The sequence below is a fragment of the Falco punctatus genome (genome assembly GCF_963210335.1).
Source record: "Falco punctatus genome assembly, chromosome: 11".
Taxonomy (NCBI): Eukaryota; Metazoa; Chordata; class Aves; order Falconiformes; family Falconidae; genus Falco; species Falco punctatus.
The window spans coordinates 26,009,702-26,037,597 of NC_137591.1; the positions used below are offsets into that span (position 1 = coordinate 26,009,702).

The 27,896-nt window shown below is 53.5% G+C and overlaps 1 protein-coding gene across 1 annotated transcript in view; it reads right to left on the reverse strand.

Annotated features, from left to right (window-relative positions):
• Nucleotides 1-6,391: 6,391 nt before the first annotated feature.
• Nucleotides 6,392-27,896, reverse strand: part of LOC308071510 (transmembrane protein 121) — a 56,307-nt gene continuing 34,802 nt past the window's right edge. The window contains exon 2 of the mRNA XM_080407031.1: nt 6,392-27,833. Coding sequence (XP_080263157.1) covers nt 26,258-27,196 — 939 coding nt within the window. The 5' untranslated portion in view covers nt 27,197-27,833 and the 3' untranslated portion in view covers nt 6,392-26,257. The remainder of the gene's footprint in view (nt 27,834-27,896) is intronic.

The following is a 27,896-nucleotide window of genomic DNA, read 5'->3' on the forward strand; positions in this document are numbered from 1 at the left end:
GGCGCTGAGCCCATCACATGTCTCAGTAATCTCCTAGACAGCCAACTGCTCCTACAAGCAAAGTGCTCATCGTGTTTTCAGCTTGAAATTTGCTGAGTTTTCAGTGCTGGACGTTGTGGTGTCTTCATCTACTGCAAAGACCTATTCAATATCATACATCATCTCCACAGACAGGTGCTTAAAGGCTGTGGTCAGGTTTCTTCTTTACCCAGCTCTTTAATAAGCTAAACAGATCGAGCTCCTTAAATCACTCTTTGGTGTGAAGACAGTTAAAGAGCTAATTACCTGGGGGCAGGGCTCAGGACCCGGAGAAGTGTAGGCACAGCTTGTCTCACATTGCGCCAAGGAAAAGAAGTGACTTTTAACCTGGCTTCCTGAGGGAAAGGGCACTCATGCACCTGGGCTGTTTGCCTCTTGCTTGTCTGTCTGTCTGTCCCACCCTGTTCTGTTCTCCTCCTCCTCATCTCAACCTGCTGCAGCCCTGTTTCTCAGAGGGATGTAGTGCCACAGAGATGCATGCTGGAAACCTCCTGGGTGCAGGTACCTGGCAGCCATAACCCTCCCGGTTGTAACCTGGGGGTGGGGGTGGGGTGGGTGTTGTGCCCCAATTGCTGCAGTTAGCTGCGGGTTTATTGTGTGCTGCTCACCATACGGACAAACCAAGGGCACCCTGCCGAGGGAGGTATCGATCGTGAATTAATAGCAGCGAGCCGGAGATGAGCACATCGCGGAGCGTGACGGGCTGCTGGCCCTGGCTACAGAGAGTTCCCTGGCACAAGGATGAAGCCTCCTCAGATTACCCCGGGGGCTCCCCAAGCTGAGGCCAGCACAGCAGGGGTAGAAGTCTGCAGCAGTGAGCAGAGAGTGCCTCTGCGATGAACCCCCTCCCCATCCCACCTCATTGCACCCACCAGGGTCTTAGTCCCACCAGAAGGACCCTTGATTTCACTTCTGCCTTGGCCAGAGACCAGGGTTAGGTTCTCCAGCAGCACCCACAGCAGACTGCAGGGAGGAGATGCTTCCCTCACTCCGGAGCACTAAGGACCCCCATGGTCTGGTTGTAGCAGTGCAACATCGTCTCCATTTGGTCTCTGGCCTTGTATCAGGGTGAGGAAAGCATCAGGGAGGAACCTCCTTGCTGCTTTCCCTTTGCACTGCCCAAACTGCACTAGCTGAGGCAGCAGGGAGAAGCAGCCTGGCTCAGACCTGCTGCTTGCCCGGAGGGATGCTGCCTGTCACATAGTACATGTGTGGCTGCAGCCAGCGAGAGCCTCTGCCATTTATCTGGCCCTCCAGCAGTCCCCACAGGATGTTTCCAAGCTTAGCCTGGCATTGTGGCACTGCAAAAATCTCCTGCCAAAGCCAGAGCCTGCCAGAGAGGAGAGCAGGTTAAAAATAACCCTGCATCTGGTGGACTGAGACTGGAAACTGCTCCCGGGCAAAACATGGTCATGCTCCTGAGTGATGGAGCAGGGGAGTGTGTGTGCCAGTGGCAGGCAAGGTTTTGGAAGGGTCTTTTGAATTTACCATCATCCATCTCTGGGGTCAAGATTTCATCCCATGACCCGGTGCTGGCAGGCTCTGTTCCTGCCACAGGACCTGCATGCTCACCCAGCGGGTGGAGCAGGTCTGGCTCCCTGGGTGGCATGTGCAAACAGACCCAGCATAAGTGTCAAGGGCAAGCCACTGCTGCTGCTCCCCCAGCCTGGCCTCCGTTGTAATTTGCATTTGGTTTCATTTTAACTATCCAAAGCTATTTTAATTGGTGGCCTGCCAGAGCTGCTGGGGATGTGGGTGTGCTGCAGGAGAAGGCAATGGGCCCCATGGTGCCGGGGGGAAAGGGTGCTTGTTACAGCCCTGCATCAGCAGGGCAAACGACTGCACTTCCATCCCATTGCTGGAAATTTAAATAGTTGATTATGCATTTATTATAATTTAGTTCCAAGCCAGCCAAGTGCGTAATGAGTTGTCTCAGCACTGGCATGGGGTAATGCAGCTCCTGCCTGTCACTGGCTGCTCACCCACCTCATGCATCCTTGGGTGATGACACTGCCCTTGACAGGGACACCTTGCTGCCCAGTGACCTCTCTAAGGACAGGGCCATTGGCTAGCAGGCCTGGTGCTAGCAGGGCTAGCACAAGAATGCATGAGAACTGCTGGCTGTCCCCAGGGGATGGCCATGGTGGATGAACAGGCAGAGACAGGAGCTCTGGGGTGGGCGGTAGGATCTTACCACCCTTCCAGGCAGGAGGCAAGCAATGGGACCAGCAAAGCTACAGACCAGACACTCAAAAGCCATGCTGCAGTGCCTGGGGGATGCACCCTGGGGGGTTTGCTGCCCTCCCCTTTCAAATCCGAACCCCAGAGCCGTCGGGGTGCTGATGGACCCTTGGGCCTCTTATGTGCCCTGTCAAATGCTGGAGGGTGCTGAGAGCCTCTGGACAGGGTCTTGTGGGTATCCCAAGGGCAAAACCAGTGTTTTGGAGCAGGCTGCTGCTATCCCAAGGCAATGGCATGCTCCAGAAGCATCTTCACAGCCCAGTTCTGGGAAGCCGGCAATGTACAGGGAGAGGGAGGTGACAGCCTGGGCCTTGCTGCAAGACCAGTGCTCTCCCTGTGCCAGTACATCACTCCCTGAGGTTGCTCTGAATGCTGTCTGGAAGATATCTACTTATCCTCTCTCCTCACTGTGGGAAAGAAGCATTGGAAGTGGGGGATGGTATCTCCTGTAGGGATGCTGCTCTTTAGGCTGGGCTGCCCCAGAGCATGGCTTCTGTCTCTGCCCCTCCAGTGCCAGACTGCCAGGTCTTCCCCACCATCATTTCATGGAGTGGCAGAGCCGGAGCTTCTGCCTGGCTAGTCCTGGTGTGCAGGTGTGGGGTGACACTCCCCACACCACGCTGCCCCTGACATTCGGACCACCCTCACAAATCTGGTTTGGGGGCTGTTCTGCTTTCATGCTTGGCCTAAAGGCTTGGATTATTTTAATCCAGGCTTGATAATGCCATTAATTCTGATCTCTGATTCATGATGTCTACTTTCTGAACCATAAGTGCTTTAATATTTCATTTTCTGTTGCTCTCAGGGTTGCATAGTTTATTCCACAAACAAGAGGTTGGGACAGTCATTAGCGTGTGAAATCAGAAATGCATGCATCAGTAACTATGGCAACTCTGGAGAGAACACCAGTGTCTAGTAAAATCAAGAATTAAGCTTACATGAAAATGCCAAACTAGGAGAGATCCTATCTGCTGAGGGCTTAGCGTATATTTAAAAGAGAAAAGCATGGTCTGAAACACCCAAGTAAACTGAGCTCACCCAGACCCAGGAGTGCAGCTGATCCTGTGACCCAGCTGTGCTGGTGCATCCCCACACAAGAGTAAGCCTGCTCACATCTGAAAATAAATGCATGTAACAGCCAGCCTCATCCAAAGACCTCTTCTGCTGCCCCTGCATCCCTCCATCTGCTCATGGGGGTTTCTCTTTCCCAAAAGCAAGCTAATGCTGTCGTGCAGCTCACAGAGCAGTGACGCTTCAAGCAGAGGGTATCTGGCAGTGGGTGCTCAGAGCCGCATCCATAATTAATGCCGTAAAAACAATGCTGCCGGTTTGGGCCCTCTCATGATGTGAGGTGTCAGGTGCTGGTGCAGCTGCTTTCCATCCAGTTGGTAGATACAGTGGTTTGCTGTACTGTGTGAAGGCATCACAGTTCCCCCTCAATAATTCATGCTATCTTTTGACAACTTCAGTATGTAAGGACTTTGCCTTTACGAATAAAGTCTTTGCTTTGTGCTCCTGAAATTTTATTGCCTCCACAATATTTCCCTTACCCATTATATACTTGAGAAAACATAAACAAAATAACAGCACTGGGGAGAAATTCTTTGGCGCTGTTCCCTCTGCAGAGTGGAGAGGGCTGAGTCCTGCTTATTAGGGCCAGAGAGATGACATATGTGACAGGTTGCTATTAATCTGTGAGCAATCAGGTGCCAAGTCCGGGTGCTGCTCCGTGGCCAGCATCTGCTTGCACCAAGCAGGGATTTTCATACCGTGCCAAACAAGGTGCTATAAATACCTCCACAGCCCACTAAAAGGCAGGAATTAAAAGAAATGAAGTTTTTTGGAAGAAGCTGCTTTTTCAGAGCCCCATTTAGTGATGCTAATACCGCTACCTGTGATTATATTTTCCCCTATTCCTAGTTGCTTTTCCACTGTAATCAGCCTCAAAGCGTTCAAATGGAAATAGTTCCTGCTGCTTTCCACTTCACACTCATTTGGGAGCATGAGAGGGGAGGAAACAGCCGCTGGTTGGTGGGGCCATGGGGAAATCAGGGATGTTTTTTTGGAGGGTGGGAGCTGAGTGGTGGAGGATGCAAGGCGAGCAGCATGTGTGGGGACCAGCCTGTGTGCCCTTGCCTGCAGCTAGATGCCCTCCTTACCCTGCTTTACACAGTAGTTCTACTATCAGGATACTGTAGGAACTCCTGCTTACGTTCTCCTTAAACACATCTATATATGAACCAGACAGTAGTTAAGAAGTGACCCTGCATGTTACGGTTGCATTACAGCAGACATAACACAGTTCCTGGCTGCAGCGGTGGACTTGTCTCTCTGAGCCAGAAGACACCAGCTCTGCAGCCAAGGGACCTTCTGCCAGCCCAAGCTTGTTCAGGACCATGTGCTCCACCACTATCCATGTGCAGGATGGGGTTAGTAATGGATGACCAAGCTGGCCCATTAAGCTCCTAGCACACAGAGCAGCCTCCAGCTGTCTGAGCACCAAGGTGGACATGGTCAGACTGCATGGCCTCCATCTTCTAAAGCACCTGGAGCATCTGAGCTACCTTTTCAGTAAATGCCCTGCCTATTATTATCCCCAGATGTGTCTTCAGCTGTGAGCCCATGGATGCCCAGGCATAATTTGCATGGTGAAAATTCAGAAAGAAGCCACAACGCTTATCAGAATGGCCTTGCCCTCCAACAGATCATGCTTTTACAAGGAACCTGCATATTTCAGCTGAAAAAATCATCAGGAAATGTTTTGATGTTGAAAAATGAAAATTCACAGAATGAGAGCATGGTCAGGGTTTGAGTCCAACCCCTCGCTAAAGCAGAGTCTCCTCCAGCAAGGCTGCACAGAGTCCTTTCCAGGCAGGTTTGAGCGTCTCCAGAGAAGGAGACCCCCATGGGCTCTCTGGGCAGCCAGTGCCAGGGCTCCATCACCCTCAAGGTGAAAAAGTTATCCTCTTATTCAGGTGGAACTCCCTGTGTTGCATTGGTGCCCACTGCCCTTTGCCCCTTGCCCTGTCACTGGACACCACAGAGAACAGCCTGGCCCTGTGCTCTCGGAACTGGCCTTTGTAGACATTGATAAGATCCTCGCTCAGCCTCCTCTTCTCCAGGCTAAACAGGCCCAGCTCCTCCAGCCTTTCCTCCTAAGGGAGATGCTCCAGTCCCTTCCTGAGATTCATAGCTCTCCGCTGGACCGTCTCCAGTAGGGAGGCTGCCCACCCTGTCCCCCCCACGTCTCTCTAGAACTGGGGAGCCCAGCACTGCACACAGCACTCCAGGCGCGGCCTCAGCAGGGCAGAGCAGAGCAGGAGGATCATCTCCATCAACCTGCTGGCCACGCTCCTCCTCACGCACCCCAGGATCCCACAGGCCTGCCGGCCCACACAGGCACACTGCTGGCCCATGGGCAACTTGCTGCCCACCAGCGCTCCCAGGCCCTTCCCCGCAGAGCTGCCTTCCAGCAGGCCAGCCCCCAGAACGTACCGATGCATGGGGCTGCTCCCCCCCGGGCACGGGATCTCACACTTGCCTTGGCTGAACTTCTCTGGGTCCCTCTGCGCCCAGCTCTCCACCCTGCCCCGGACTCGCTGAACGGCAGCGCAGCCGCCTGGTGCTCCAGATGTCTGCCCAGAGCCTGCCTTACCCCGAGGTGGGCAGTGTAGGAGCCCACAGGAAAATGCCTCGCTTTTCATTCAACCTGGCAGGAGGTTGGCCACGTTTGCCCGCCAGCACTGCTGCATGCGGGTGCTCGTATCCCCTTGAGAATGAGGAGTGCGAATAGTCTAGAATTATTCCTGGAGGGAGGTGGCCCGTGGGGCCCTGGGCGCGCAGCGGCCACTGCCGCCTTGCTGGGACATGGGCACCCACCAGGCATCTCACTGGGAGGTGGGGCACCCTGCTGGGATGCGGGGCCCTCCTCCTGGAACACGGGTGCCTGCGGGGCACCTCACAGCCATGGGTGCCCGCTCTCTCCCAGCCCAGCTCTCCCGCTTCTCCTGGAGCGCACGCTCTGCAAGCCCTCACAGAGCAGCCTGGCTCGCACCACTGCATTTCCTCTTCCCGCTTCCCCGGCACCCCTCGGTACCCAAACGACACGTGCTCCAGGAGAAATACACTTTATAGATCTGAACAGCGCCCGAAGACTGAGAAAGCAGGCTGCTCCCGGCAGGAGTTCAGCCGAGTTTCCCGGGTGTCTGCTGCACAGGCATGCTCTGGCTGTCCGCTTCGAGGAGACGGAGATGAGCCCTGGCCTTTGGGATGCCGGTGGGCCCTGGCAGCACCTTGGGGAGGGTGTCGAAGGGGCCCTTGCAGAGATCCTCGCCGAATGCCCGCTGGCTGTTGTGCAGGGCAGGCACAGGCGGCCCACCGGTGGCGTGGTCACCCGTGGGCCATGGCCATGGCCACCTTGTGGGAAGATGGTCACCGGGGCCCAGGTAATGGCCTCCAGCCAGCGGAGGAGGCTGAGGTCTGTGGAGGGGCCCTCATCCCAGGAGCCTTTGGTGGGCTGAGGCATGGCCTGAGGCAGCAGCCGGCGGTCACCCTGAAGAGAAGTCACTGTTAGCTGGGTGAAAATGCCACGGGCAGAACTGTTATCCACCGGGTCCCTAACACCTGACCCTCTGCCTAGTGTCACGCTTGCCCTTGCACCAACCTTGGAGGTCCTAAGGACCCCAGTGGGTCACGGGGAGGCACTTGCCATGGCCACCTTTCTGGGACGTGGGGAGCAACCCCCACACCCCTCACTGGGACAAGGGCACGCACCAGGCACCTCAGTGGGACACGCACACCTACCGGGAAGCTCACGGGGACATGGGCACACTGCCGGGATGCGGGGCCCTCCTCCTGGGACGCAGGCACTCATGCAGCACCTCACAGTCATGGATGCCTGTTCTCTCCTGCCCCACATCCCACCTCGCATGGACAGCAAGCACTCGCTTGCACCGCTGCCTTTCACAGTGCCAACCCACCGAGCGCACGCTCTAGCTGCCGTTGCACGGGGAGCTACCAGAGGCTCTCCTCTTCTTGTCCTCTTCTCGTGCCTTCCTCTTGTAGTACTGGTGCCGGAGATCTTTCAGGCAGAGGCGGTAAACAGTCCTCAGGAGCCTGAGCAGGCGGGTGTTTTGGGCGTCCAGCCGGCAGAGCAGTTCGTGTCTGGAGAAGGTGCCCTTTTCCCGGCCGCCTGTCCGCACGGAAGATGAGGCCGTCGAACCCCTTCCCTGGAAAGGACAGGGCCGGGAGCACAATGAGACAGACGGGGACTTGGGGGGCCAAGAAGTGTCCTGCTGGACTTGGCTTCCTCCAGAAGAGCTCCCGCCTTGCCGGTCTGCTCTGGGCAGCACGCTGGGCTGCGGAAAGCTCTGGCAGGCCCTGTGTCATGCTGGGGGCTGGGGAGGGTTTCAGTCCTGCGGCCTGGTGTGTCCCTGGGGAAGAGGCAGAGGACCTATCGGGGCCTTGCTGAGGCTTTCTTGCCCGTGCTGGGGTTTGTTTTCTCATTGCAAGCCTTCTGGGCCAAGGCTGTTGTGGTTCCCTGCTCCCCAAAGCCCAATCCCTTCCTGCACGACTGGTCGCGATTGCTCACCTGTTCCCGGCGTCTCCTCCATTGTCTCCAGAGGTAAAGCTCAATCCAAACCGTGATGAACGGTCACACGATTTGGCCAGACTTGCAAAGCAGCCAGGTCATGTCCACCTGGGCAAGGCAGTGTCAAAGCCAGACCAGAGTGTGGGGCAGGTCAGAGGCCGTGCTCTCTGCGCTGACGGGTGGTTGCTCCAGGCCCTCGGGATAGACACCCATCCTGACCCTCACCGTGCTGCGGGGGTTGCGAAGGCCAATGGTGCTCGTCCATTCGGCGGCCATGCTCTCCGCGTTGGAGGGTGCTTGCTTCAGACCCTTGGGAAAGATGCCCATCCTGAACCTGACCCAGCTGCGGGGGATGCGAAGGCCAATGGTGCTCATCCATTCGGCGGCCATGCTGTCTGTGACAATCGGCAGTTCCTTCAGGACATCATGAAGGATGTTGATCTTGGTTGTGATCCAGCTGTAGTAGCTAGAAAAGTCAAGGCCACCAACAGCTGGAACTGCCACGCAGAGAGCCACGCTCAGGGAGGCAACGAGGCAGAGCCACTTCATTTTCTCTCCTGAGAGAAAAAATCTGGATGCACAAGCTGGCTTGGGCTGTCGCCCTGAGCAGACTTCAGGGACTGACCACCAGGCGCGAGGGGCTGCCCTGACTGTCTGCGCTTGCAAGGGTTGCCGGTGAGACAAGCCATGGGCTGATGTCACGCCAGGTTCTGTCATGTCACAATGCCCTTCCTTGCCCACCCGGCAGGTGGCGAAGGATGAGGCGGAGCTGGGCAGGACCTGTGTAGGCGGGTTTGGCGGGAAATGTGCTGCTGCGCCGCCGGCAGCCGCTGAGCCCAGCAGGGGAGCGGGACTGTGTCCCCGGGCATTTGGGCAGTGCCCTGAACTGCTCAGCGAGAAGGAGCTGTGCCCAGAGCTCCATCCAAGCTGCGCTCAGCGCTGTGCCGCAGCTGGGCAGGCGTGACGCGGTTCTGCTCAAAACCCTCTTGGGGACCCTGCTGGGGGCTAAGTGGCAGCCCATGTTAGGAGGAGAGCCGAAAAATCTTAAACAAAAATCTTAACTCTACCTGAGCAGGGGGCTGGACAAACTGACTGCCAGAGGTGCCTTCCAACCTCCGCCGTTCCGTGAATTTTCAAGTATTTTCAGCACTGAAAGCCAAAGGCTTCCCTGCTGTCTGTCTCCTTAGCCACAAGCGTGACACTTGTACGCCCACACGGGGCTCCTGGAAGGCCTTGGTCTCTGGTGCTGGTGGGCCACTGTGCTCCAGGTTCAGCTGGCAGCTGAGCTGGTGCCAGCTTCATCCCTTCTCCTGCGTCCCCGAGCTTGGCTATGACATGTGTCCCTGTCCCTCCTCACGGGGACTTCCAGCACAGCTGCCAGCAAAGGTGCCTCTGCCCCTTCCCCCAGGGCGTTGACGGTTAAGTTCAACAGGACAGGGCCCAGTGCTGACCCTGGGAACACCGCTGGCTGCAGGCCTCCAGCTAGGCTCTGCGCCACTGGTCACAGCCCCCTGGGCTCCGCCGTTCAGCCCGTTCACAGCCCACCCATCTCACCCACCCTTCCTGAGGTTACCTATGAGGGTGTTATGGGAGAGAGTGTCAAAAGCCTTGCTGATGTCAAGGTAGGCAACACTAACTGTTCTACCCTCATCTACCCAGCCAGTCATTCCATCCTAGAAGGCTATCTAGTTCGTCAGGATTTCCTTTGAATCCTTGTGATACAGATGTTCATGAGCCATTCATTGTGCTCACCAGAAATATGGCACTGAGTGCCTGCAGTGAGATTTGCAATGGCATCTAGCATTAGAACAATATCCTGACCCAAATCCAAACTAAATACTTCTCTGGCAATAGAGGTTTATTTTAGATGGGTTTTTACCCTTACCGAGAGTACCTTGTCCTGTGCAAATTATCTGCAGGACTTCCAGCCTGTACCTTTATTATAAAGATAATGAAAGGAGCTTTTCCAAATGGCAAGGAAATTCCTTTCTTATTTTCTGCTCTTAGACAGACACGATGCATTTCATTTCCACCTTTTGTGAGCCTAAGCTGGTATACTTGAACATTCACAAATGAAAAGGGTCATAAATACTGAAAAGGCAAAGCAGCCGGCTTCATTTGCAATAATATTGCAGATGCATTCATTTTAGTCACCCTATTTGATGAGGGTGAAGGTCCCCTGAGGCAGGTCAGCTCAAGAGCATCTTGACTTCTGGCTTGGATTTTTTAGTCTCATCTGAGTTTTTTCCCAAGTAGTTTTTTTTGACAAATGAAATATGTATGGCAGAGGGAGACAACATCTCAGAAGCAGCCCATAAATGTAAGCAAATGCTGGACAGGTGCAGACATGGCACTCAAGCCAGGGCTGCAGGATGAGGAGCAGCAGCAGGATATTAGTATCAGAAGCAATGAAGCTGGCTGTCAGGAGTAATCCCCAGGGGGAAATGCTGTGGTCAGAAGCACCTCTTGATGGGACTGGTGGAAATCTTGCCACCGCCTCCACTTCAAAAGGGCTGGTGATGCACTAGGCAGCTGCTGCAGGGAGCATCCCACCATGGGCAGGAGCCTCCTGCTCCCTGTGCACAGTTGAAGTGGGCAGAAGCAACCCCAACTGCCCCATGCCTGCGCTCTCCAGCATGTGGGAAGCTCAGAGGTGCCTTGTTTTTATGGGTTTGATCACCTCATGTGTCCTTGGTCCTGGGAGACATGTCTTGTCCTCCTGCTTTGCTTGCTCAGGTGGTGGCAGGGGTTGCCCCTGCTTGTTTCATGCCTTAGGCAGGGAGAGCCCAGTGCAGTGGGTGGGATTTTCCCCTTTCAGGAGAAAATGATTAAAGATAAATTCTCTTTGGCCTCATGGCCAGCTGCCTTTGAAGGCTCCTTTCTCCTCTGCTGTTGTCTCCTTTGATGCGGTTGCTTTGATTTGCACCGCAGAGGCTGTATCAGAGCCCTCCAGGCTGGAGAGACAGGGGGGTTAGGGGAAGAGCAGTGTCCCGCAGCATGGCCCAACCTGCTCACTATCCTGCTGCAGCATCCCAATGAAGCAAGGGATGCTGCTGGTGGCTGCTCTGGGGGGAATAAGCATGGAGCTTCAAGGAGCAGCTCCCACCCCTGCCTGTTTATTATGTAAAATCATGTTCCTGCTCACTTTGAACAATCTTAATAAAATGATACAACAGAAGACTGGTATCTGTGGGGTGCCACCAGAATTAGCACCACTGAGTGATGCTTTTCCATTTCCAGGTACTCTCAGATCTATCTATGAGACAATTTTCAGTCTATAAACTGCACACATCTGTACCTCCCATGTGTATGAATCAGGCTGATGGGTGATACCATGGCAGGTACCTATGTGTAATGTCAACACATTTACTTTTATCAATCAAGCTTGTAACTACAGGGGAGGGGAAGAAACCCAACATGCAGGGTTTGACAGGATTCATTTTCCATTAAAGTGTACAGACTGGAAGTAATTTTCCATTAAAATGTATGGACTAGTGGCCGGGATGCTCTCACATGCTTTGCAAGCCTCTCTGCCCATCACTGGTATTTGTCTTGCCATGGCTACTCCCTCCTTCCCAGCCCATCATCCTCGGCTCCTGGGGACATCGCTGCGAAAGCTGATTTTACAGATAAATGATCTAATTCTTCAGGCCTGTCAGGTGGAGAGACTGTCACAGAGCTGCTCTGCATGACGGCAGCAGAAGGAACCTTTATCCCAGATGTCTTCCTTCATCATCCCCAGCTATGGGAAATAATCTGAAAAGTGACTGACACCTCTTCAGCAACGCTGGAAAGAAAACCCATTTGGAGATAATTTGGCTTCTGCTTCATGAGTTTGCTTAATTTTCCTGCATCCTGGAGGTGCGTGTTAACATGGAGACAGAGCATTTGCTTGAAACAGCTCATCAGCTCCAATTATTGACTGTGCTCCTCATGTCAGCCACCAACAGGAGGACGCGGCAGCAGGGAGCAGCCCCACTCATGGCCCATGTCTCATAGGCAGAACTGCCACCGGGCTCCAGGGGAAGGAACTGGCAGGGACAGAGGTGAAATAATTCGCAGAGTTTGTAACCTGCTCACTGGCATGACTCTGGATCTGAGCACGTCCCCAGAAAGTATCAGGGTGAAGCTAGCGGGGGCAGCTTGCAGAAGCAGAGGGCTTACAGAAAGCATCCTACCTACTAATTGCAGCCTGTCTGAGCTGTGACTTGCAGCCAGCCCAGCCAGCCCCGCAGAGATGGTTTGCTTGGGAGGCAACGTGGCTCTGTTCGGATTTCTGCTTCACAGGCAGGAGAGCAGCAACGTGATGCTGAAAGCCCAGAGCAGCAGTGCGATGCTGAAAGCCCAGGAAGGAGGTGTTTTGTGGAGGAGATAAATGACTGCCTTTGGAAGCTGGAAGATGAAATCCAGTGATGGCCTCAAATGAAATGGAAAGATGGCCCTGGATGTCAATGTATACATGGATTAGATGGAATGTTAAATTAAGAAATGTAATTCAACACAGAGGTTATTTGTTTAAGGGGAGAAGTACCAGCCCAGGTAGTGGGGAGGGTTCCCATGCCAGTGTCCCCATGCCAAGGGCTGTGCAGTGCTCCTGGGAGCTGGTCCCCAAGCTCCCTGGCAGAGAACAAACCAGAGGCTGTCAGTAGCATCTTTCCAACAGGGAGTTGCACATAGTCGGGCCATGAATTTCAGTTAAAGCATGCAAGATTAAGTTTTAGCGCCTAGGTAAGAGGGACTTCGTGAAGCCTGGAGGCTGAGCACCCAGACTTGCAGCTGGACTTCTGACAAGCAGACCCCGCATGCATCAGGGAGACGTTGGCACTCACAAGGAGAGGTGAGAGCCTGCAATGAGCACAGCTAATGTGGTGTGAGAACAGACAACTTGGCAGCCTCTCTGAGAACACCAGTGTGCTGGAGGCTGCCTGCAGAATAAAGCAGCTGAAATTTCACAGCTCTATTATCACGCTCTGAAAGGCAAGCAGGTCTCTGCTTTCTGAATAAGGATGGTGGCCAGCCCTGCATGCTTTGATGGCCCAGAAAATCTCACCTTAAGTATAGGTGCTGCAGGAGCAGCCAGGCAATGATGCCACGAGATGCTGGTGATCACCTTGAAGGACAGACAGCAGGATGCTGCACTCCAGGGGAAAGCCCTGCTCAGAGCCCCTGCCACAAGGCAGCCTGGGAGTGAGCAAGGAAGATCTTGTGCCCAGTATGTAGGGGCTGTGTCCTGCATGGGTCCCTGCACAGGGTGGATATCAGATGAGGGCTTTTGCTTTTTCCCCACAGCGTGAGCACCCCCTCCTGTGCAACCCTGAGCCTAAGCCCTGGTAGGCTGCCCCTCTGCCCATGCTCTGTCCAGCATCCTGCACAGCTTGCTCCTTGGAGAGTGCTCCAGTTAACAAGTCTTTCAGGAAAGCAACAGCTCATATCCCTTTGACCTGGAAAAGCTCTCGCAAACCCTCTGGGGCAGGTTGGGAAAGCAGCTTGTGCTCTTGGCTGCAGCCGGGCCAGGGGGATTTTCTGGTCAGCTGGCAGGTAGGAGCAAGGAGAGGAGCTCCTTGCTGGTGCTACAGCACCACGAGATCCCCAAGAGATCCTCCAGCTTGGTAGTTCTTTCAGTGCCTTTGCTCAGGGACAGAGTACACATCTTTCAAAAGCACCTAAATCGTTCAGGAGCCTGCAGGCCCTTGGCAGTCCTCGTGATGCCCACAGTTGTGCAAACACCCCATGGTGCTGGTGCTGGGCCTAGGGATCTGGGCAGGCTCCAGAGCCCACCGTTCCTTCTTCCTCTTGTGAGGAAGACGAGGCAGCGGCCACTGCGGCTGAACCAGCTCCATTGGGCTATAAGATGCCAGGGACCTGTCTACATTTTCTTCATCAGCATGACCTATATCCTCCAAATGCTCTCCAACACCTCTCCAGCTCTGACAATTAGGTGCTTGTGAAAGAAGCGATGCTCCTGCTCAGGATGACTTTCTTAGTAGGGAAGCTGGATTGCTCCATGCTGGCAAAGCTTTGCAGAGCCCTGCGGTGAAACACAGATCATAATTTGCCCAACTGAGGTGGGCTCCAGAATGCTCCTGGGTGTGTTTGAGCTCCTTGCCACTTCCAAGAGGACATGGGAAGAGACCCACCACAGCCTGCGGGAGTGGGAGACTATTTCCCAGCCCACAGGTGGGTGCGGTATCAGAACATCACAGCCCTGCTGCAGCCTGTCAGCCTGCACCTGCACGGCTCAGGGAGCAAACGCAGCATCCAGAGAGCTCCAGCGGGTGAGAGCTGCCTCAGGAATACAGCTGCCCAGGCTGAAAATAGGATGTGGTCAGCTCTTACTCCTTTGTGTCCACAACTGCTCCCTTTCCTCTTCTAATTCAGGGGCATGTGGGGGGAATTTTGGCTGTAGGTGAAAAAGCAGCATTTTGCTTTCCACAAAAAATGAGTTTGCCAAGAAGGCATGTATCTCTGAGGAATCCCTACCCTCTCCTGTGCCTTCCACCTGAACCCTTCTAACAAGGGCTCTTGAGCCAGCCCTGTGCTGTCCCTGCTTCCCTGTGCTTGCAATGAGAAAGAGGAGAAGGATTTGGACTGGATTTTCTGTTTCCACTGCATGCTTTCCCCTGCCTTTGCACAACACAAGTCCCCGAAAAACCCAGGAGATAGACCAGCATAATTAAGGAAAAAAGGAGCTTCAGATGACACTGGCTCTGGAGAACGATGCTTTCCCCTCCCTCTCGGTGCTTTCTCATTGCATCAGTCTCTTGCTAGGGGCATGAGTCACATTGGTTCTGGTGATGGATGAAATTAGCTCCAATGTGAAACAGGAAATAAAAAGCCATTCACCAACAAGACAGCTGCGCAGGCACAGAGCTCAGGGCAACGATACTCTCTGCCTTTTTCTGCTCTTGTGCTTTTCACACGCAGCTCCCTTTTAATTAGATGGGACGCAGTTCTAAGTCAACTATAAATGATATTATCAAACTAATAGATTGTGATCATATCCTGGCTTTTATTGGTCTGGGAGCTGCTGCTGGCTGCCATGGGAACTGTGGATTTCACAGAGCTCCTCAGCTCCGGTTTGTAGGCATCAAAAGGGAAGAGGTGATGAACCCCCCAAACGTCCTTGCTTGGCAAAGAACTGATGAGGTTTTCTCCCCAAAAATCGATCCATTGAGACTTTTTCATCCCCTCTTTGTTGGCCAAGGCTGCTCTTTAGCATTGCACTTCATCTCCTGGCAGGCTGCTGCCCCCCACCTTCCTGCCCAGCTCCTCACAGACCCCCTCGCTTCGGCTGGGCTGAGGGAAGCCAGGACTGGCAGAGAAGGGAAGAAGAGAGAAAAGGGAGGACTCTCTGGCTGAGCGCAGAGCTGGGGTGTGAGGGCTGATGGGGTGGTGTTTGCCCCACACTGGGGCTGTCCCCAGGAACAAGCCCCCTCTGTCCCCGGCCACACAGGGAGCCACCCCACAGCAATGCACCTCTGCAGGCTATGAAAAGCAGAGGCTTCCTGAAAATTATCCCAGGGGAGGGAGAGAAGTAGGCCAGGGGAAGCACTCCCCGGGTTCCACAGTCATCACAGTCCCAAAATGCCAGGTGGTGAGGCAAGTGGGAGAAGGGAAATGGGGGCTACAGCCTGCCCACCCTCCCAGCCTGCCTGTGTGCAGCAGCGAGGGTGCAGTGTAGGATGTATTTGCAAATGCAATCAAATGCAAAGGAAGAAGGGATGGAAAGAGAGAAAAATGACTTGGTCCTGGCTGCAGTTAGTGCTTCAAGCTTGGCAGGAGATTGCAGGCTCCAGGTATGCCTGTGCTGCGGCACACCTCAGCTGGGTCCATCCAGCCAGCTGGCTGGTTGGCTGCAGCTCAGAAAGCTGCTGTTAAACTAAACCCAGGTCAGCTACAGCCTGACCACCCACACCCTCTATGCCACAGGGAGCAGTAATTAGCCTCTCCTGTGCCTCATCAGACATGCCCCAGCTCATCAGCACTTCTTAAGGACAGAACACGGCATGGTGGGTGTGCATCTACTGGGTTGGGCATGGGGGACTCCTGCAGGGACAGGGGCTTCTGCAGGGATCAGATGGCACCTGGGTGAAAGGAAAGCTCCTCTGCCAAGTGTGGTACTGTCTTTCTGTGCCAAGAGACCCAAGTCCAGCCTCAAAGCAGGGGTTGTGATGATGCATGGCTGTGGGTAACCAAGGGGACAAGGAGCTGCCTCGGCTGCATCCCATCAGCTCCTTGACGGGGTCTTGCCTGCACCTCTGCTCCTGCTGCCCCGTAATGCTGCAGCTCTGGCTGCTGGCATGACTTTGCCTTGTGTGGCTAGCTGCTCTCCTCTTCTTCTAGGATCTGGGTTCCTCTAAAGAAAAAACACCTTGAGCAGGAACGGTTCATTATAACTGTTAGGCTGAAAGGCTTCTTCCCTGCCTGCCTGACCCAGTGCCGTGATGTCCCTTTGAAAAGATCCGCCCATGCTAAGCAAAGGCATTGAGCGTGAAATCCCAGGCCCTAGTTGAGATCTTCTCAAACCACCCCCTGCTGCATTGATTTTTTTGCAGGGGACTAATTTTTTAATCAGAGTGATGTAGAACATGATCAGAAGCAATTAAAGGCTGGCAGGCTAATTAATGTCAATCAGCATGGTTTATCGTATTGGCCTTGTCAATCAAATTTGATGTTGTGTGTAGGGTGAGATTGCTTTCAGTTCTCAAAGCCAATGCTCCACAGAGAGCTTTTCTTTCCTGAGATGTTTATTAAAATAGTACAAGTCCTTCAGGAACCAGTTAAAGGACATGTTTAAAAGTCCTTTAGGCCTGACAATTACAGGTAGATCCTTTGCTAAATCCCACTTGGTGCTGAGCAGATTAAATGCCAAGCTTGCTATCGTGCTCCTGAGAACCATGCTAGGTGTATCTCACCCTTCCTGGGGCCAGCATGCTGCTGGGAACGTGCTCTGCAAAGGCTCAGGCTGAAGGAGGTGGGTATGGCAAGGTGCTCAGCCCAGGAAAGGAGTGATTAAATGGGCACTGTGGCAAGGCTTAAGCAGGTTAGAGGCAACATTTCTTCCAGGGACGGTCTGGAAGTCTGATACGGTTTGCAGTGGGATGTTCTGGGGAAAAAAAAGAAAAAGAAGTGGAAACCTGTTGTAAGCTTGATCCTGACAAAAGCAAATGCCCAGGGTGCTTTGGAAAGGCTGGGTTTGTAAGCAAGGAGATCTGCTGCAGCTGAGTCATTCCCGGCACCACCGCTGATCTCTCCGCAAGGCCCCAGATATTAGTTGACTACAGGCATTGGTAACCTTTCCTGCATCCCACATGAACCTGTGGAAGAAGAACAGAACCAGCTATCAAAGCACATCCCTTCCCTTACAAGTCCATGTGCCCTGAACCTGGCACTGCTCTTGTTAAAACAAAAATCAAAGAGCATTTACAGTGCCTGGGTGAGGATGGCAGAGGCACAGTTGCTATGAGCACTCGCCGCCTTTTAAATCCTGAACCCCGCAGTAGTCATGTTCTTTGCACATAATAGTATGGATGTAATTTTCTTCTTTTAAGAAAAATGAATAAAGGAAGAACTCCATCAGGCGGAGCCCCTGGAAAGTGCCTGGCAGAAGTGTGAGGCAGTGGTGACAGATCTTGCAGGGCAAAGCCAGTCATGGGAAGCGATGCTCAGGTGTCCCAACAACCCAAAGCAGGGGTGGCACAGGCTGCAGAGTACCAGTGGGCTGGTGGCATCACGTCCCCCGCAGAAAATACTTGGCCAGTTGCCAGCGTTGGGCTTGGCAGGTGTAACTCATGGCCGTTCACACTTCATGGGCAGCACAGTGCCAGCTCCTTCCTACACAGAGCTGGAGAGGGCCAAAACACTGGTCTCCAGACCCCTCTGGGTCTGAGAAAGCCTCGTTCATTATTCAGCAGCCTTGTCAAATATTACAGTTCAGCCATCAGGTCTCTGAGTGGTCACCATTAAATTTATCTGTGTGATTGCTGGGGCTCATATTATTAAATTTTGGAGCTGTATAAAATTTTATCCCTTCTGAATGGCTTACAGTCCTCTGCCACAGCCTGTCAGCTGAAGGTGTCTGAAGGAACACAGCAGGCTGAGCTTGGCTTTTATTACCAGCAAGCTGGAAAGTTGAGCCATGCAGTGCTTCACAGCCCCAGTAGCCCCAGCACAGAGCAAGCCACTGCAACTTGCTGGGAACAGGGAGAGAGGGTAGCCATCACATGGGAGAAGTGGGATTTTTATGACACATTTATTTCCATGGTACAAAATCATATATTGACATTATGGTGGAAGATATTTTGCCTGATTATCGCTTGAAGACATACGTTTTATCTAAGCAAATGCTTAATTGCTCCTCGTTGGATACTGGTCATGGGACATTAGACATCAATAAGAGACGATTCTTAAAATAGAAGCTGAATACTCTTTCCAGTGCAGCGTGGTGGTTATGGCCACAGAACAGATCTGCTTCACAGCATTTTTATTTTTTTCATTTGTTCCCCATTTGGGCAAGGTGGTTGATATCTCTGCCATAACCACATCCCTGCTTCCCAGCCCCAGCCTCTGCCCTGCAGCTTGTGATGCAAGATGCTCTGTCTCTGAGAGAGCCACTGCGGATGGAGTCACACGTTTTAATTCCTAGCTGACGTGGGAAGAGCGCGGCCCTGAGCATGGCCCTGAGACAGAAGATGAGGCTGCATGATGCTCAGCAAGAGAGATGCCAGTTGCTCTGAGGACACAGATGCTGGAGGGAAGCATTAATATTCTGGGCCACCGCGTCTCCCTGCCATCTGTTGCACTGAAGCAGAGAACAGCAAAATAAACTTCAGAATCCCCTGCAAGCGAGAAAACTCTGGATGCTATTTCTACAGCAAGCTGTTCCAGGTTTGCTCGAATCATCTTTCTCCTTTCCAAACATAGCGTTTCTCAGAGATGTCCTGCCTGGGGGAGATGGGTTTGGTAGCTGTGAGGCTTGTAGGAGTGTGATCATACATGCTGGAGGTGCACAGTGTGCTGCAGCACAGCCAGCCCGGCTTGTTGCTGTGGTTAAGGACAAGGCAGAAAGCGTGTGCTCTCCAGAGCAGGTAGTCGGGATGAGGCAGGGAGCTGCAAGCTGGCAGTCCTTGTGTTTGCTCCTGAGCAGGCAGCACCAGGGAAAGCTTTTGGACATTTCCTGAAATGTCTGATGGAAGGGAGGGGAGGTTCCCCCCAAAGTACCTGCAGACTGTTCAAGGCCCTTGTGCTGCCTTTCCTCCTGCTAAAAGCCCTTCCACCAAGGATCCACCTCCTGCAAGTGCTGATGTCCTCTTCCCAGGAGGAGATGAGGAGGAAAATTTTATGAGGATTTATTCTTTATTTGGCATTTGGGACTCTCCCAGTATAACACGCTTTCTGCCTATGGCCCATTCCCCTGTCTCCTACTATGTGCAGGTAAAGATTTATACTATTCCAGGTGCCAGCCTCACCGGAGAGATTAATGAGAGATAATTTCTTACAAAGGGGTTTATTGAGTTCTCCGAGTTCATTCACCAGCTGTGAAGTGAAGCATCCGAAAACACTTTTTGAATACTAAGTTCTCCCTGGCACTAGTGCAAATAAAGGGAAACAGTGCCTTTTTCTGCTCGAGGTATTTATTCTGCTGGGCAGAGCAGGCTTTATGTGTAAAGCCCTGGGAGCTGAGACACTGGGTTATTAGATGCCTGCCGGTGTGGCCCACCCAGGGTGGGGGAGGATGTGCCTGGCATGCTCAAGGCACTGTGCTCTGCTTCTCAGCATCCTCAGCTCCGTGAGCTCCTGCGAGCAACGGGTTATTATTTCACGGCAGATTTGAAGAAGTCAGGGAGCCATGGACATCAAGGCAAGGGTAATCACTCAGCTATGGCAATGTAAAGGAAAAGGGTTTGTGGCTACTACACCCTGCAGACCTCACGTCTGCTGGCCTTATGGCCTGAAATGTTGACTTGGTGTCATAGCAATATCTCTTCTGCCACGTTGTGCTGTAAGGGTGGGGAAGGAAAGTCCTTCCTTGGACCTCTCTCTGCACCAGTCCTCTCATTGCATGTGTCTTGTTGTGACCTGCTTCTTGGGACACACTCCTTCCCTTTTCCCTACCCAAAAGCCAAGCAGGAGCCCAACACTGGCTCCTGCACCCACACACTGGGCTGGTGCAGAGGGCAGAGCCCATGCCAGCATCACCTGGCAAAATCATGCATGGCCATACAGTTAGAGATGCTGCTGTTTTACTGCAGCTGGTTTTCCTCCTTGGTGCATGGCTCCTTTGAACAGAAGTCATGTTTGCTTGGGTTGGAGGAAACTGGTTGCAATTAGTAAACTGCCTTTAAAAAAAGATCCTCCCATTAGCAGTAGGGCAGGTGGCTGCCCAGGGCCTGCTGGGATGTCTCTTTGTAAGCAAATACTGGCCACGAGGTGCTAATTATGCTCCTCTCCCAAGTATGTTCCTACCCCTGCCAATGGGTCATTCTACTAATTTTTACCTCTGTTGCAGTTAGTGTACCATGCCCGTAATGCGTTTGCATTTTCACACAGACTTGAGGGGTACATTAGCCGGGAAGAGCCGATGGGGAAACCCACAGCTGTAGGGACAGGTTTGGGAAGATGATCTACCATTTCCCTCAACGTGTTGCAGTGAGTCCCCAGCGAGCTGTGGTCAGCCGTGGGATTTTCCTCTGGGATACACCAGTGGGGAGAATCTGGGCATCTTCTTCACTTATTTATTTATTTATGCTTTGATGCCTTTTCCTTGGAGGTGACTTTTCTGTTATCTGCAGCATTATTCCTTCAAAATCCCCCTCCTGACAGAATCCCAAATGAAGGACTTGTACAGATATTTTTGCAAATGCCTTTTGCACACATAAAGTGCTGTAACATCAGGGAAGCTCACATAAAACCAAAATACAGTACTTGCTCTTCCCTATGACTGGTCTTTGTCTTCAAACAACTGTGAAAGAGGGCAATCAATATACCTTGCCGGGGTCTTTTTAATGCTTCCTGAGCTATTATGGTCATAATGCTTCTTCAGGCTGCCGTGTCAATACATTTGAGACACTGAACATGTCAAAACCACATAAAATCTTTATTAAGGTGAAATTAAATGAGCAAACCCGAACCAGTAACTTAAATGGATATTACCCTTCAAGGATGCCAGACCTAAAAACCAGACACAGCTGAAAAATCCAGGGTGTTCAAAGTCAGGATTAAATTAATGAGAAGCTCAAACTTTGGCCACAGAGCCTGGGCAGGAGGAATTTAGGAGGACGGGAATTGCTGTTATGGTGCTCTGGACACCTGTCCTTTGTTTTTTATTGCAGCCTTGGCCTGAGCTTAAAAAGTGCAGTGAATCTGGGGCAGGCAGGAGGAAAACAGTTATTGGCATGAATGCTCAGTCTCCCTCTGCTCAACAAATTAACTCAGACTGAACAAAAGAAAAGAAAAAAAAGAAAGACTTCTTTGAATACGTGCCAAGGTGGCAGTGCATGGGGCTACACTGGGTGGCACCAGAATGCATGGGACCCCACAGGCAGCGCTATGGGTTTTGCCAAGGAGGGAATGGAGAACCTTTTTACCCTGCCCAGTTAGACACAACCTGACAGCCTGACTCGCTCCCCACCGTATGGCTTGGTGGCTGCTCAGCAGGGCTGTGCACACAAGCACATGGTGTGCTTGAGGAGGACATCGGAGCGGTACATGTTAGGAGGCAAAGCATCCTACTGCTCTCCTGCCTGCAGGACAGCACCTCCCTGCACCCTGCCTTGGCTTCCCCGCAGCCCAGGCAGCTTCTGCCCCCTGCACCTTCCCGGGGTTCCTTTAGGAGGTGATGCTCTCAGGCACCCCAAAGCAGCAGTGGGTGTTTGTCTGTGGGTGGCTGTGAGGGAGCCTGTTCACTGGGAAGTACTCGGGTGGGAGCAGTAATTAAACCTCAGGAAAAAGGAGCAGGTGCTGGGCTGGGAGGGCAACCTGTCCCCAGGCACCCTGCTCTTGGCGTGTGGTTTGCAAAGTCTCACGCTGCCGAGAGCCAGCCTGGCTGCAGGGCCATTCTTGTGCTGCATTGTCTGTCTTCTCCTCAATCCTCCCAAGCACTTTCAGACCCTGAAAAGACACCAGTGCCATGCTCATGCAGAGAATCTGGCTGCAGGACCGCAGGGTGCTTTCAGCTTGGTGCCTGACACCAGCCTTACACGTGGGCTGCAACATCAGATATTTTCACCTGCCAACATCAAATCATCAGAGGACAAGCAGGACACATGAGAGCTGCCAGGACCCTGGGAAAGAAAAGCTATAGCTCGCACCCCACTTGCCTTCCCAGTGCCCTTGACTGTGGGATACATGGGTCAGTGCAGCAGCAAGGTAGTTGTGCTGCTGCATGCGGGATGTGAGCCCCCAGGAGGATAAAATATCTGGTGATTCAGCCCGAGGCAGCAAGAAGGGTGGAGGTCCTGCAGGTACCTCCAGGCTGTGGGGACACAAGAGCTAGATCCAGGCTCTTCTCACAGGCGGCGTTGGGCATGCAGCAGCACCAGCCTGTTGCTGCCTCTTCATCAGATGGATTTGCCCGAGTGTGATGCTTTGCTCCCCTTACTTGTCAGCTCCTTTTGCAGTTCTGCAATGCTCAGGAGGTAGATGGGTTCTGTCCAGCCCATCCCCACTGCCCAGGGAGTGAGCACAGATTACCTGTGGCTGCACAGGACTGGAACAAGCTGCTGCCCTTCAGGACCAGCCTGACAGGAAGGCTCAGAGAAGCTTGGGGGTTTGCATCTTGAGAGGTACCATCACCCTGGCATCTCCTACAAGCTACAGGCTGGAGCTGGCTCCTCCAGGAGCTGTCTCTTGGTTTGGAAGGAGACATTCACCTCAGCACTGCCCAGCAGGTCGGCAACCGGTAGGGAAGCACCACTTGGGCCCCCAAAAGCACCACCAGTCTCTCCCCGCCAAGGGCAGGAGCTCCCTCATGCCCGTGGCCTGTTTCTGAATGGCAGCAAGGGATGCTGCTCTGTGGGTTTTCCACTGGAGGGTTGGGAATTTGCACCCCTTCTTCTGCATTATTGCCGTGCTGCTTTCACTTCAGCAGGTGGGAGTCTACAGCTTGCCAGGAGGATTTAGCATTTCACAAAGGAGCTCTTTTGCCGATACACCTTCTCAGTGGAAAGCTGAAAAATTGCTCGGTTCCAGCCTATTTAGTTTTAATTGTTTCCTTTAGTTCTCATGGCCCGCAGCAAAATATCACCTTCGCCTAGCAAACAGCCAGGCTGGGAGCCACTCACCCTGCACGGCCACCACCACTGTGCCATCCCTCCTGCCGGTCCCAAGGCTCCTGGAGCTCTTGAACCTGCTGGGCAGGGCTGGATTTTGTGGCGGTGGCAGTTTGCATTGCATTGCCCTCAGCAAGCACTGGGCAAGGAGCAGTTGCAGTGCTCCCATTGCGACACTGTCTCCATGTCTCCCAGCTCTTTGCTGGCTGCTCTGGCTCTCCCTTCTGCTCGCAGCCACCAGCCACACCACCTCTCCCAGCCAGCTCTCCTCTCCCCTCGCTTCCCAGCCTTCCTCTGGCGGCTGCTGTGGAGGGGCTGGCTCGTAACACTTGCTTCCAAGATGGTTTTGAAAAGGAAGGGTTGCGTTGCTGAGTAAGAAACATGATGCACACAGAGCCCCCAGGGGATGTTGAACAGCAGAAGGTGAGAAAAGCCTCTCCTCCCTCCCTTCACCACAGAGCAGGCTTCCAGCACCAGTGTGCTCAAGCACCTTTACAGGAATGATGCAGTGCACTGCATCCCAGGTGAGCATCGCCTCCAGGACCTCTCCTCCCACTGCTGCTCCTAATGCAGGGGCTCAGGGCAGCCCTTCCCCAAGGACACCCCTCTCCACCAAGATGACAACCCTCTGTCAGCAGTGGAAAACAGTGTCTTGCAACCTCAGGGAAAAGGTGGTGGGGACTCCTAAGCCTGCTCAGAGGTTACGGCACCAGGAGGATGAAGCACTATTCCCTTCCCATCCCGGCTCCACCCAGGGAGCACAGCTAGACATCCCCCCAAGCAACCTTAGCAACAGACCAGGCTCAAGGCAATATTAATCCATTCCAATATAAGGCATGGCTGCAGAGCTAGCTACCAGGCTTGAGACAGAACAAAAATACACACAACAACCTGTCAGAGTAACCCCTGGGTAATTTATTTTATCCCCAGGATAAAACACCTGCTGTGGGTGCAGCCCGATGCTGGGCGCTGCCTGAGCTGGTGCCAGCCCCAGCTGCTCAGCACCGCGCTGCAGCCAGCAGCACCGCACTTCCAGCACCGGCAGGTTTTCCTCCGCTCAGTTCAAGGGAAGAGCTGTAAAACAAAAGCTCATAAATTAATTACCTAAAAGAGTGGCAGAATGATATTAGATACTTGGGAGTTAATTGTACTGATGTTAATCGCATGTATTTTAATGGCACCAGTAGAGATGTAATATGTAATTCCATAGGTATTCCATAATAATTTCGCAATTTAATTAATTTCTGCTAATACCTTTTAAATCACTTGCCCTCTTCCTTTCATGTTCTCTGAGGGAAAGGAGGAAGAAACTTTTCCAGTTGGCTAAATCTACTGCAAACTCACTTCTGCTGGCAAAGGTGTCATTTTATTTCTCAGCGGATTTATTCCCAGTAGAGAACTCCCCCCTTCAAAGTCATCCTTGGGTGACAGAGCAGCTGAGCAGGGCTGTGATTGCCTGGTCCTAAATTTGGAAGGCTGGACCAGGGCTGGGCAAAACGGTCTGGACAGATCATGATGGGCTGAAAAGATAGAGACTACAATGATTTGTGGATTTAGGTCAAATTTGGTGAGCAGAGCCCGGAGAAAATGTGGAAGAGAAATGTAAACAGCATCAGGCATTTTATTCTGTGTCCTCAAAATGAAATGTTTGGTTTAGAAAAAGCAAAAATATCCCATTTCAGCGTGTTTGAGATACAGCTTTTCTGCTTGTCTCCTTGCGCCTCCCCCCAGGTGCAGGCAGCTGAGAGGTGCCCAGCCCCTGGGGCAACATTTAATCTGGAAAAATTATTTATTTGCTTTCTGTGCCCGCTGCTTGCTGAGTGCAGGGCACAGCACCTCGGCAGGGCACTTGGGGGCTCCAGGGGAGGCAGATATAGGACCCAAGTGATTTGGACTGTACAGGAGCTGCCCCCCGAGTTGCCCCCCTCCCTCCCTCCACACACTGGCAGAAAAGAGACCACCAGAAGCCATTGCTCTCATGGGGCTTTTATTGTCTGGCTGGCCCTCGCCTCTCGCCATGCTGCCCGTGGCCAGCTGAGCCCCCGCCACAGCAGCATGGCAGAGACCCGTGCCCCCCCACCCGAACCTAGCCACCTGCCCGGGGCAGCACGTCCTTCCCAGCTCTTTTGGGGGTTTTGTGGTTTGGGGTTTTTTTGGAAATATTTAATTTTAAAAATATAGTAGCTGTGGAAAGCAGCCCTCTTTATAAACGCTCGATGCTGGGGTGAAAGGCATCGTCGCTGTCCTTATTACTAAGCCCTCCCGGGTGCCTGCGCCTGCAGGCAGGCTGCACGGCTGCTGCAGGCAGGGAGGCTCACAATGGCGGTGGGGGGGAGAGAGACCCTTCTAAAAATAGAAATATTGTGCTGAGTTGTTTGGATTGAATGAAATACATAAAACACCAGCATTAGATTAGCTTTAGCTTGTCAAATATTGCTCCCAGCAGAGTCGGCACAGTGTGCTGGTGGAGGCGCAGTCCCCCCCATCCCAGGGCTGGGGAGCCACGCTGGCCCCCCGCCCTGCTCCCCAGCGCAGGGCTTGCTGCTCTTGCCCAGCACCCACCGCAAGGACACCGGCCCCCTGGGGCTGCCCGGGAGCCCCTGGGAGCCGTTATAAATAGGAAACTGTAAACACAACCATTGGAGATAAGAGACATCTACGATCACAGGGTTTACTGATTCAAACGTCCCACCCTCCCCCCCAGCCCAAACACCCATGCCCCTGTCCCCACTCCATAAAAAGGTCTCCGGTAACAAAACCTTCGTTCCAGGCTTGGAGTAAAGGTGAGGTGCTTGAGGAGTAAAAAGGGACATTGCAACCTTAGTGGTCTTTGCTCAGGAGGGGAGATGGTGGCAGGAGGGAGAGAGAGGGTTAGCTGGTTCAGGTCCTTTGCAAGTTCATTTGGTTTGTCTGGAGGACTCCTAGGGTTATACCTGAGATGAAGACGTCTAGGGGACACTCCATAGCTCAATTAAAACATGGTTGGTGTTTTGTGCCTAGAAGAGCCCTCACTGCTGGGATTTGTCCGTTGCGCTCGCCCCGTGGCAGCAAGAGAGCAGCATCCCTCCTCCACTCGGCATGGGGCTGTCTGAACCAAGGCTCATCTGCAGGCCATCCCTCATGTGTCAAGGATCTCACTGGTGGGCGATGGCTCATGGGGGATGCCCTGTGTGCTGTGGATGGTCTGGTTGTGGGAGAGGGAGTTCTGCTGGAGCTCCAGGGCGATGGCGTTCTGGGGGAACTCCTTCACCTGCCGCTTGTACTCGAGGAAGGTGCATGCCTTGGTAGCGATGGCGATGATGTTCTTGCCTATAAAGATGGTGGAGACCCTGCTGTCCTGGAATAAGACCATGTTGATGGCCCGGATGAAGATAGTGACGATGTTAATGGTGACCAGGCTGAGGACAGGGTAGAGCATCATTTTTTGCGGGGCAATGTGCTCCCCTTGCATGCTGATCTCACTGAGGGACACGCAAGGCAGGATCAGGAGGAGTATGTAGCAGTAGAAGAACATGAGCCCCTCTGCCCAGATGGGCAGGCCGGTCCTGTGCGGCTCCCACAGGTTAGCCTGGATGTCCAAGATATCCAGCAGGTCAAGAGCCACCCAGAAGAGGCGTCCCCGCAAGTCCTCTTTCTTCCGAAAGGTCCGTATGTACTCCATGCTGTCCAAGGCCACCAGCACCAGGTAGAGCCCCGGAACACAGATGGAGAGGAGCAGGGTCAGGGCTTTCCTGGCCACCGTCTCCAGGTTCTTCTTGTCAGCTTTGTAATTCTGAAAGATGAAATACAGTTTGATCTCCAGCACGAAGATGTAGAGGAACCACAGGATCATGGCATAGCCCCGCTTGGCCGTCTTCACCTCTGCCCCCACCCACACTGCCACGTAGCGCAGCACGATGAGGAAGCAGATGTCCCCCACCAGCACAATGATGCAGACGCCAATCTTGCGGGGGCCTTGGTTCTGCTCCACCAGGTAGGCGTCCATGAAGGCCATGCTGGTCATGATGACGATGGTGGTCAGACAGACGTGACGCTTGTCAGGCGGCGGCAGCACCATGGTGAGATGAGCAGCTGTCCCTCCAAGCTGGCACTAGGGGAGCAGCCCTGCCAGCGGGGCACAAGGGGACATCTGCAGTGAGCCCGGCGACCAAGGGCTGCTCCGTCCCCCAGCTCCAGGAGAAGGTTCCTGGAGGAGCAGCGGCTCAGCAGGCAGCCCTGCTCTCCCAGGGCTCCAGGCTGCCCCTGCAGACCCTACCCCAGCTCCTGGCCCTTTGCTGGCTGTGCTCCGTAAGTGCCACAGCTCTGGCCCCAGCCCCAGGGCTGGCCGAACACCCTCTGCCACCTGCAGCCAGGGCTCACAGGTGTGTGGGGCCTCCTGGAGGGATGTCCCTCTTCTGTGGCAGGTTCCCCATTGTTGTCAGCCTCTCCAGTGATCTGACGGCGCTAATGCACCTCCAGGCTCCGAGCCCCAGATCCTGGTACAGCTCCCTGGGAATGCACTAGGCGATTGGGCAGCAGGCAGACCTGGCCGGCTGGGCAGGATGGGCAGCTCCCCTCACCCCAGTGAGACCCCGCACTCCTCCAGGGTCTGGGAGGGTCTCGCCGTGTCCTCACAGGGAACCACCTTCACATCTATCCCTGTGGGGCTGTGCCATGCTCCTGCTGCTCCCAGCTGCGCACACATCCCTCCATCCCTGGAAAAGATAGCAGAGAAGGAGCGTTAGGGTCCCTCCACGTGCTGGCCAGGGGACAGCGAG